Source organism: Canis aureus, chromosome 32 (genome assembly GCF_053574225.1).
Source record: "Canis aureus isolate CA01 chromosome 32, VMU_Caureus_v.1.0, whole genome shotgun sequence".
Lineage (NCBI taxonomy): Eukaryota > Metazoa > Chordata > Mammalia > Carnivora > Canidae > Canis > Canis aureus.
Genome location: NC_135642.1, coordinates 21,313,800 through 21,325,826, shown reverse-complemented (window position 1 = coordinate 21,325,826; position 12,027 = coordinate 21,313,800). Strand labels below are relative to the sequence as shown.

At 37.1% G+C, this 12,027-nt stretch overlaps 1 protein-coding gene across 3 annotated transcripts in view; it reads left to right on the top strand.

Annotated features, from left to right (window-relative positions):
- TRPM7 (transient receptor potential cation channel subfamily M member 7) overlaps window positions 1-12,027 on the top strand; it is a 114,409-nt gene that overhangs the window by 13,070 nt on the left and 89,312 nt on the right. For all 3 annotated transcript variants that reach the window (XM_077881073.1, XM_077881072.1, XM_077881074.1), the window contains exon 2: window positions 9,914-9,993. In XM_077881073.1, coding sequence (XP_077737199.1) covers window positions 9,914-9,993 — 80 coding nt within the window. The remainder of the gene's footprint in view (window positions 1-9,913; window positions 9,994-12,027) is intronic.

Sequence of the window (12,027 nt, the reverse complement as noted above, 5' to 3'; positions counted from 1 at the left end):
CTAGTGCTAACATTCTGTGATTATAGTTAGTTTTTACTTTACCTGACTTTAAATTTTGGAATTTAGAGGTTTGTGTTTGTAGTGTGCCACCTCTTGGTAAAATTCAGTAATGCAGCTGATGAAAAGGAAGAAGAGAAGTATAAAGTTAGGAATTGATATATGTGTTTAGAATCTAGGGCACATTTCATTGGGTATCTGATGGCAGAGCAGAAACTCAGAATTTCAGAAATTGCAGAATCTATCATTGAGAAGGATTTATAACCCTCACCTGGGGTATATGACTATTAGGTGTATGAAGCCAATCTCTAATGTAATAAATGAGGGCCGTGAACAATAAGAATGCTCCGTGAGGGAGAATACATTTAAATTTTGATAGCTATACAAAGTAAAAGGCCCTTGATATAGACAAAATTGGTGAATATTTAAGGTAGAGGAAACCATAAGTGATAGTCTTGAAACATGATAATGTTATTTATGTCTCTGTAGGCACAGAATTTGGTAAAAAATTGTGGGCATCAAGAGTGATACAATTTAAGTTATTTAGGAAACCGTTTCACTGAAGTTTTTGGATGGATTTGCCAGTTAGAAACTATTATGGAAGAGCTGAGGTTGTGAAGGGATAGTACTGACTGTTTAGAAGAAGAATAATAAAATAAGACTTTTTGGGAGCAAGATTTATACTAGATCTTGAAATGCAACAGCATACCTGTCTTAAATAGTTATATATTTTATCATAAAATACTCAAAAAACGAATATTTATTTATTTATAAAATTTTTAAAGTTTTTTTTTTTTTTTTTGTAAAGATTTTATTTATTCATGAGAGAGACACACACACAGAGAGAGAGAGGCAGAGACACAGACAGAGGGAGAAGCAGGCTCCATGCAGGGAGCCCAACACAGGACTCAATCCTGGGTCTCCAGGATCAGGCCCTGGGCTGAAGGCGGCGCTAAACCGCTGAGCCACCAGGGCTGCCCAAAAAATGAATAAAGTGACTAATGTGTTGTAGGTTGATGGTGATTGGAAAAGACCATTATTTCTGGAGAAAAGCTAGACATATGTACTCAAACAGTAGATTTTTTGCTCAGCAGTGTTTTGATTTTATTGTTATATAAAAATTTGAATGCTTTTTTGGGGGAGCAGGCAGGGGCAGCACAGAACTTGATGTGGGGCTTGATCTTATGACCTCTGAGTTTATGACCTGAGCCAAAATCAAGAGTCAAATGCTTGGGCACCTGGGTGGCTCAGTGGTTGAGCATCTGCCTTTGGTTCAGGTCATTATCCTGGGGTCCTGGGATGGAGTCCCACAACAGGCTCCCCACAGAGAGCTTTCTGCTCCCTTTGCCTATGTCTCTGCCTCTCTCATGAATAAATAAAGTCTTAAAAAAAAAAAAGAAGTCAAATGCTTAACTGACTGATCCACCCAGGCACCCTTTAAATGCTTTTTCTATTGAAATTTCTGCAGGAAAAGTAACTTTGTTAATGAACATCTAAAATTCTTTAGCCCTACCCTTTTTTCCTTCCTCATTGAAAAGCCACTCGTAATACAAGGATCTACTGGGATTGTAGAACTGGGTAGAAGTATATTAGTGTTGAAGACACAGTAAGGGCTTGGCACATGGCTTGTTGGATTGAATTGACTCAGTAGGAACAGGAAAGAGCCATTATTTTAGTGGGATTCAGAGCATGGGTATACCATGCCATGTGGGCCAAATCTGGCCAAGGCCTGTTTTGTATGACTTTAAGTTAAGAATGGTTCTTTTATTTTTTAAAGGGTTTTTAAAAAAGAAAACAAAAAATATGTGACAGAGATGGTATATGGTCCAAAAAGCCTAAAACATTTACCATCATTATTTGCTGATCCCTCATTTAGAGGATAGCCATACTTCTTCAGTATGAAATTGAAGGAAGCATCAGTTTAGTGGAGAGCTGTTCATTTGGGACCGGATAAATTGTGCATGTTGTTGAAGAATAATGATAGAGGTGATTTGAAGAAAGGAGAAACCAGGACTATATTAATAATCATTCTATAGTCGTTATTGTCTTCTTTTTAAATAAGATATCATGCTAAACTAAAGGTTTTGGAAATTATCTCTTCTATCCATTCCTTTACTAGTCCAAGAGCCCATTGCCTCTCCCTCAAATACTGGTGGCTCTGGTTTACTTTTACTTGTTCCCCTTCCAGTTAATCTTCTTAATGAGAGCTTATTATTTTTTAAGATTTTATTTTGAGAGAGAGAGAAAATGAGGGGGAGGGGCCTTGGGAGAGGGAGAAGCAGAGCAGGGAGCCCAATATGGGGCTTGACCCCAGGATGCCCAGGATCATGACCTGAGCCAAAGGCAGATGCTTAACAGACTGAGCCATCCAGGTGCCCCAGCTCTGATTATTTATATTAAATGCTACTTGGGATTTCTTTATTTTTTTCATATATAACTATCTCCTAAATTAAAATGTCTGTGAAAAAAATTTTTTTAAGATTTTATTTATTCATGAGAGACACACAGAGAGGCAGAGACACAGGCAGAGAGAGAAGCAGGCTCCCTGTGTGGGGGGGCACTCCAGAATCACGCCCTGGGGCAAAGGCAGGCTTTCAACCCCTGAGCCACCCAGGCGTCCCTGTGAAAATATTTTTTATATTTAGTAGAAAGGCATAAGCTGTGAAAAGTATATGCCTGTGATTCATGTTTAGGAGTATTTCAGTGAATAGATATCCACAAAGTTTTGCAAACCAGCATTTAGTCTTAAACTGGGTCATTAGTTCATTGCTGTAGAGCAAGCAGTCTTTTTGGAATCTATTGATTAATTCCTCCATCCCTATACCAACCCTGTTTGAACAACTATAGCTAGAGTTGCTTCAGGCAGGCTGCAGCTAAGGAGCAGAATAGGGGAGAAACTAATACTAGTTAGCAATAGTTAGTAACTAACAATACCTTTTAGGAGAAGTATGTTAGCCCTTTTTTCCCCCCATGTTCAGAAAATTATATTCAGAGTGATCAATCACATAGGAATTCCCTCTTTAAAGTTATTAATGCATTTCTACTCAGTGGCTTATTTTTTTTTTTTAATTTTTATTTAATTATGAGAGAGAGAGAGAGAGAGGCAGAGACACAGGCAGAGGGAGAAACAGGCTCCATGCACTGGGAGCCCGACGTGGGATTCGATCCTGGGTCTCCAGGATCGCACCCTGGGCCAAAGGCAGGCGCTAAACTGCTGCGCCACCCAGGGATCCCCTACTCAGTGGCTTATTTAAAGCATATCATCAAGTGATCTTGAAATACTTATCTTACATTTCTCTTACAAAGTCAGCAGAGGCTTTGAAGTCAGGGCAAACTATTAGCTGTGTGACTTTAGACAATTCTCTGACTTCTATGTCTAGCTAGTCTGCATGTATAATGTGGGAATACTAATAGTATCTAAATTGTAGGATTACTGAGAGCATAGGATGAGTTAATGCATATAAAATATTTAGAACGTTGCCTGACAAACACACTACTGTTTAAAATTATCTTTTTGCACTTTGGGCAAAGGGTTTATGAAAGATACAAAAGAGTTGCACTTTTAGGAGACATCTGTTATGTGACATATGGTTAAATTATTTATGAATTGGGATATCTAGTATAAATATTTACCTGGGATAAATAAATACCTAGTAATAGAGAAATCACAGCTTTGGTTTCCCTTTGTGCAGTGGTTCCTGAAACTTGGCATTTTCCTTGTGGGGACCTTGGAATCTGTGAAGTAGTTAGAAGAGATAATTGGCTTTGGGGTTTATGAGGCAAGGGCAGATCCTGTACCTACACGTTATGTATCTTATCACCTTGCACTTAAGTTGCATGGTTGATCTAGGGATTCCCACCAAAGGGGAATAGTCAGTGCTGCTTTGTTGGCAACCTGTGATCCCAGTCTGTTTCTCTAAGAGACCATGCCAAGTGTAGCCTATGGTATTATGGGAGTCTTTATCTCTATTTGAGCCTAGGAAGGCACCCTCACCCTCTTCATGGGTTTGTTCTCCTTTGACCTTCATTTGTTATACAAAACAATTCTCAACAACCACTATCTGGGGTGCCTGGCTTGGCTTAGTTGGAAAAGCATGGGATTCTTGATCTGGAGGTCTTGAGTTGGAGCCCCATGCTGCTTGTAGAGATTACTCAAAACAAAACAAAACAAAAAATAAAACAACCACTGTCTTCCTGGAGTTTGCATTTGAAAACATATGCCTTGGGGATCCCTGGGTGGCTCAGCGGTTTGGTGCCTGCCTTTTGCCCAGGGCGTTATCCTGGAGACCCGGGATCGAGTCCCACGTCAGGCTCATGTCAGGCTCCTGGTGTGGAGTCTGCTTCTCCCTCCTCCTGTGTCTCTGCCCCCCACCCCCTGCCTATCATAAATAAATAAACAAACAAACAAACAAATAAATCTTTAAAAAAAAGAAAACATGCTCAAGGTGTTTTATAAACTCGTAACTGTAATAGAAGATAATTTCTGGAATATTCTATCTCTTACTCTAAATTAAGTGTAGTTTAAGTTTTTTTTTCTTTATTTTCATTTTGGGTTTCAGAATCAGCAGATTGGTGTTTTTCATCAATTCTGGGAAATTCTTAGCATCTCTTTAAACATTGCCTTTGCCAATTCTTTCCCTTTTCTTCTCTGGAGGTCTGGTTAAACATACATATATTTGACCTGTTACTCTGTTGTACTTGTTTCTTAACAACCTTCCCCTGCCTTTTTAAACAGCTTTATTGTTGTTTAATGCACATACTCTAAAATTTCCCCATGGTAAGTACACAAGTTTGATGTGTGTGTGTGTGTGTGTGTGTGTGTGTGTGTGTGTTTTAAACATTTTATTTATTTATTTATTTATTTATTTATTTATTTATTTATTTATTTATTTATTTGAGAGAGTGAACATGAGCAGGGTGAGTTGGTGGGGGAGCAGAGGGAGAGAGAGAAGCAGATTCCCCCACTGAGCAGAGGGAGCCCAGTGGCGCTGGGTACTAGGACCCTGGGATCATGACCTGAGCCAAAGGCAGACACTTAACCGACTGGGTCACCCAGGCATCCCTTGATAGTTTTTAATAAATTTATTTAGTTTTATAACCACCACAATACAGTTTTAGAACATTTCTGCCCTCTCACAAAGTTCCATTATGTTTAAGTTTATCACTGTTCTTACTTCAGCTCTAGGCATTTACTAAACTTACTATGTGGTTTTGTCTTTCTAGAAATTTCATATAAATGCAATTATGTAATCTTATGTGCCTGGCTTTTTTTTTACTTAAATGTTTTGAGGTGTAGCATGTTGCATGTTATCCTTAGCTTGTCCCCCTTGTTGTTATAAGTAGTACCATTATATGGATATTTGATTTTGTTGACTGTTAACAAATTTTGCTTCTCTGAACATTCAAATACAAATCTTTTTGTGGACATGTTTTCATTTTTCTTGGGAAGATACTTTGGAGTAGAATTGTTGGATGATATGTAAGTTTATGTTTAACTTTTTAATAAATGACCAAACTTTTCCTATATTATCTGTATCTGAATGACTAATGATCAAGCAGTAAGTATATACCAATAAGTACAGTCATTAACCTGCCTTTTTTTTTTTGCAAACTGTTTCCAATTTGTCTAAGAGATGCAATGTTTAAATAATAAATCACAGTATAATTTCAGTACTACTCCTGAATTCTGTGTTTTTAAATAATAACATAATGAAAATTTGATGAGTTTCAAACAGCAGTAGGTTATGTTGGTCTTGGTAGAAATTCAGCCTCACATCATCATGTGTCAGAGCAGCACTACCAAATGATATTTTTTTTCAAGTTACACGCAGAAGTCATAGGAAATGTCTTGTCTTTTTAGGTTACAAGTGCTGTGCCTTAGCATCAGTGTATGGTTGTGGAGAGGGAGAAGGGCCTAGGATAGGAATAATATACTAGCAATTTAATTGACATGGCCAGATCTTTTGGTTCTCAGGACAGTGCTCTAAATGTGATCCTGGGGATGATGGTTTTATTACTCTATGGTTCTATAGAGGAGTGAGGGGTCATGGTGGAAATTGCATATTTAAATAGTGTAAGCTTCATTAAGAAGGTGACGTTTGCTCAAAGAGTTGAAGGAGCTCATAGAGTCGATGTAATGAGGCAGGATGCAGAGATTCAGAGCACTAGGACCTTAAAGGTTATTGACTTTGGCTTTTATAAAACTCTTGAGTAAAATGTGTAGGTATTGGAGAGTCCTGAGTGGAGAAGTGACAAAATGACATATTTTAAAAGATTTTATTTATTTTGGAGAGAGAGTGGAGGAGGGGCAGAGAGTGGGGGTGGAGAGAGTCTTAAGCAGACTGTCCTGAGCGCAGAACCTGATGAGCTTGATCTCACAACCCTGAGATCATGATCTGAGCTAAAACCAAGAGTTGGAGGCTTAAGCAACTGCACCATCCCAGCATCTCTAATGATATTTTAAAAATATTACTTCATCCTTCTTGATGAATAGACTGTAAAGTGACAAAGGTAACAGGAGTGGATACTGGTAAGCCAGGTAAGAGGCGATGATGGCTTGGATCAGAATAGTAGCAGTGGAGGTGTGAGAAGTGGCTGGATTCTGGGTGTGTTTTGAAGGCAAGCTGACAGGTTTTGCTCATGGGGCTATATATGAAGTAGATAAAAAGGAAATTAAGAATGTTGGTAAGATTTTTGCCTTAAAAAAATAGAACTGGAAGAATACAGTTGGTATTTACTGAGATGGGGAAAACTAAGAAATGAGTGGATGAAATGTGAATTCAGTTTAAGGCCATCTTAAGCTTATGATGCCTGTTGGACATCAAAATGAAGCTGTTGAGTAGGCAAGTGGAGAGCATGGAGTTTAGGGAAGGATCTAGTGTGGAAATACAAATTTGGGAGTCATCCAGTGTATTGTGATAAACTGGGTGTGAGCACTGAAAGAATGAATACATTTGGGGTAAAAAAGGCCAAAGTCTGAATGCATGTAATTGGAAAAAAGAAGTCCCAAAGATTGGGAAGAAGAGGGCTGCATGGGTGGCTCAATCAGTTAAATGTCTGTCTTCAGCTCAGGTCGTGATCTCGGGGTCTTGGGATGAAGCCCTACATTGGGAGGGCTCCTACTTTTCCCTCTCACTCTGCAGCTATCCCTTGTGTGCACTCTGTCTCTCTGTCAAATAAATAAATAAAATCTCTGAAGAAACAAAACATTGGGGAGAAGAGGGGAAGAATCAACAAGGGAGATAAAAGGAGTGACCAGTGAAGAGAAGACCAAACTTAACTATTGAAGATGTTTTAAGAAAATGGGAGTGATCAACTCTGTTGAATGCTGCTGGATATATCAATGAAGATGAGTCCTGAAAATTGACCTTTGAATTTAGGGAAAGTCATTGGTGATCTTGTTGAAACTTATTTCAAGATAGTGATTGGCTTGAAAGCCTGACTGGAGTGAGTTTTAGAAAGCATGGGAGGAGAAGTAAAGGGAAAAACTTTTACCAATAACCTGTACTGTAGATGGAGGCAGAAACATGAAGTATTAGCTTGAAGGAAATGTGGAGTCAAGCAAAGATTTGTTGTGTTTTGTTTTTTATTTTATTTTATTTTTTAAATTTTTTATTTATGATAGTCACACACAGAGAGAGAGAGAGAGAGAGGGGCAGAGACATAGGCAGAGGGAGAAGCAGGCTCCATGCGCACCGGGAGCCCGATGTGGGATTCGATCCCAGGTCTCCAGGATCGCGCCCTGGGCCAAAGGCAGGCGCCAAACCGCTGCGCCACCCAGGGATCCCTGTTTTGTTTTTAAAAATGAGGTTGCATGCTGATGGGATTGAGTTAATAAAGAATGAAAAAAATTAAGGATTTGGTGGAGAATGTCCCTTAGTGAGGTATATGGGATCTAAGGCACAAGAGGAATGTTTGGACTTAAATAGAAGTACATGTAGTCACAGGAAGGAAGGCAGGATATGTGGGTATAGATACTTATTGATGGGTGGATATAATAGAAGCTTGTGTAAGTTCTCTTCTTGTTGCTTAAATTTGCTCAGTTAAATGGGAAGTATCTATTAAGAGAATGGGGAAGGAGGTTTGGAGGTTTGAGGAGAGAGAAGTGTGAAATCATATAGGAGAATGAGAAAATGGACTAGGAATATATAGTGTGATTGTTAGGCATCATTAAGGAGCATTTGAGGTTTGTGGTCACGGTTTTAAAGTGAAACTAGAGGGCATTGTTCTGTTTTGTCTACTTACATTAGCAGGAAGTAAGAAGTTATGGAGCAGTTGGGCAATTGAGTTGAATCAGGGTTGGGTTTGCCAGGTGTATTCTAGAAGCAAACATGAATTTCTGTATGGTAAAACTAGAGAGAATCCTGCCTACCTCCCCTTACCCCCCACCAAGCAGATTTTTCAAAGGAATATCAGACTTTAGTTAGAATAAGAAGGTAGTGGAGGGATTATGCTAAGTGAGCTTTAGAATGTAGGGTATTTTGCGGATTCAGGGTCCTAAATTCTTGTGGTCATCTTGTGATTTTTGTAATTAGGGGATCTTGGGCAGCCCAGGTGGCTCAGCGGTTTAGCCTCCCTGCATGGAGCCTGCTTCTCCCTCTGCCTGTCTCTCTGCCTCTATCTCTGTGTTTATGTGTGTGTCTCTCATGAATAAATAAATAAAATGTGCTTTTTTTAAAAAAAGAAAGAAAATAATTATAATTAGGGAATCTTGGTTTAATTTGCTCCCATCTAAGTGAGTGTGTATAAAGAACTTTTGATCTAGGAAATGGACTTTTTTTTTTTTTTTTTAAATAAGAAAATAGACATTTTGAATGGAGAGTTTTGACAGAATTTACCAGAAGTAACATTGGAAGGTTAGACTAAGGTTTATTATTAGGGTACCTGAAGGATTTGAGAGAGGAACCTGCAAAACTTCACCCATCATAATTTTGTCTAGAATGTCTCTTCTCTCAGAGGATCCTTTTAGAACATAGGCTCTTCTTTTTTGGGCTATGCTGATAATATTGCTAAGTTATATGGAGGATGGTCCTATGGTTTTTAATCTACTCTGTTACAATTTATAGAGTTTCATCTGTTCCAGTACATAATGCTGCTTTTTAATCAGTCACCAGTAGCAGGATGAGGATTCAGAGACTATAAGTCTAAGGATCCAGGCAGAAACTTGAATAGTGATATAAAAAAATTAAAGGCATTGTTTAAATTTTTAAAATTATTTCAGATTTACAATAATTGAGGAAAATGTGTTAGTCTTCCACTATGATCCTAGATTTGTCTTGCTCTATTAATTTTTTACTTTATGTATTTTGAGACTGGTTATTCATATTTAAGATTGCTATAGCAATCTGGTGATTCAAACATTTGTAACCACGTAATAACCTGTCCTATCCCCACTGATGTTTTGTATGTATTTTTCCTGGTATTATTTTTCTTTTTTTAATTATTATTATTTTTCTTTTGATTAAGTTTGCTTGGTATCCTTTTTTTGTTTATACGCCATTAACAATCCATGCCCTTATGCTTTATGCATTTATCTTAGAAATTAAATATAGGTAAGTTTTATTTTTTTAGTTACATCTGACATCACTTGTAATTGGTTTTTAAATGATCCACTTCCCAGAATCATACCAGCCCTTCTTGAGGTATTTGGCACATTCTGGGAATCTCAAACTTGATTTTCCTCCTCTCATTACGTGAAGCAACACGTAATAGACTTGAATGGACTTGAATAGAATGATTGTTATATTTTAGGTGTGTTATCTTCAGTAAATCTTTACTATATACTCATGATAAATATTTAGTAAATTGGAAAAAAAAGAATATAGAGCTATTTCTTTTATGTACTTATAATTAAATTATTTCATTGTACTATTAGAGAGTTAATTTATAAACCATCTTTAAAAACTTTTTGTTTCAGTCCCAGAAATCCTGGATAGAAAGCACTTTGACCAAGAGGGAATGTGTATATATTATACCAAGTTCCAAAGACCCTCACAGGTAAGCATGCCTTTGTTTTTTGGGTTCTTCTAGAAATTTAGATGTAAATTATATTACTGTTTACTTACTAAAAACTAAAATTATTAAAGTATAGTTACTGTTAACTTTTGTACTTACTGTTAATTAGATTGGCTTGATCTGCCCTTGGCTCAAGTCATGATCTCAGGGTTCTGGCATCAAGCTTCAAGTCAGGCTTCCTGCTTAGCTTCTCCCTCTTCCTACCTGCTCTGTGCTATCTCCCCCCAACACTCCCTCTCTCAAACACACACACACACACACACACACACACACACACATATATATTAAAAAAAAAGATTGGGAGGAAATATCATTAGCACAATATCAGTATTCTGGAGTTCTTAATCATATTTACAACATAAAGCCACTTCTTCAGAGTATTCCCCCATTTCTAAACTCCCTCCAGATCATAGTAGTATATTACAAAAATAAGGCAGTTAAGATTCTCTTTTTACTGATTGATAATGAGAACTTAAAAGTGTGTTTCCATTTTTTGAACATTTATTGAGAACCCAACATTATGGTTCATGCTAAAGAAACCAATACAAACCTAAGAGTTTTCTGTATTTGTTTGCCAAAATATAGATAATAGCTCAGCATCTGCTTGAAAATCTATCATCAGAGATTGTAGACATCTCTAATTGACTTTGATCTTTCATATGGCTTTGATAATAGAAAATTTTAAAAGGCACTAGTTTAAAATTCAAGAAAAAGTTGACCTCTTGAGGTATTTATTGAGGTTACATTTTTCATAATTTTTTTCCTGCGGCCTAAAGATATAAAAGCTTAAAGGGGCAAAACAAAATTACTTTTTAGAATTAAAGACAACCTCTCTTCACAGGCACTTAGTAAAAATTAGTTGAGAAAGACATGGGATTTTTCAATCTTTTTACCTTTCTCATCTCCTATCAAACCTTGTTCTCTATCCAGTTAACTTCTCTGCACCTTTTACTTCCATTTGATATGTACTCTTATAAAACCATAGCCAAATTCAGAACTAGAACAAATAATCTTAAAATTTGTATTAAACCACAGAAGACCCTAGCCACAGCAGTCTTGAGAGAGAGGAACAAAACTAGAAGTTAATCACAGTCTCAGATTTCAAGATATACTACAAAGATATAATAATCAAAATAGTATGGCACTAGCACAAAAATAGACACATAGTTTTATAGAACAGGATGAGAAGCCTAGAAATAAACCCATGCTTATATGGTCATTTAATATGTGACAGATAGCAAGAATATGCAGTGGGGAAAAAGACTTCAACAAATGGTACTGGGGAAAATGGACAGCTACATGCAAAAGAATGAAATTGGACTACTTTCTTAACACTATATACTAAAATAAACCTAAAAAAGAAAACACTCAAAATGAATTAAAGACCTAAGCTGAGTCCTGAAATCATTAAACTCATAGAAGGAAACAGGCAATAATCTCTTGACATTGGCCTTAGCAACCATTTTTATGGATATACCTCCACAGGCAAGGGAAACCAAAGCAAAAATAAACTCTTAGGATTATACCAAAATAAAAAGCTTTTCTACAACAAAGGAAACCATTAATAAAGCAAAAAGGTAACCTACTGAGTGAGAGATGGTATTTGCAAATGATATATCTGATAAGAGGTTAATATCCAAAATGTAAAAGGTCTTAGACAACTCAGCACCCCCCCAAAAAGGGTACAAGACCTAAATAAGACTTTTTTCCAGGGAGGACCTGCAGATGGCCAACAGATGATCAACCTCACTAATGATTGGGAAATGCAAAGCAAGACTTAAGTGAGGTATCATCATCTCACACCAATCAGAATGGCTATTATTTAAAAAGGCAAGAAATAATAAGTGGTGGCAAGGATGTGGAAAAAAGAGAACCCTCTTGTATTATTGGTGGGAATATAAGTTGGTGACATTTTCCTTTCTACTACTGTACCTTAACTATAAAGTCCCCTTCCTGAAGAAAACTAGTGTTACCTATTTCTTAGAATACCTTAGAAATAGCTAGATGCAGTCTTTG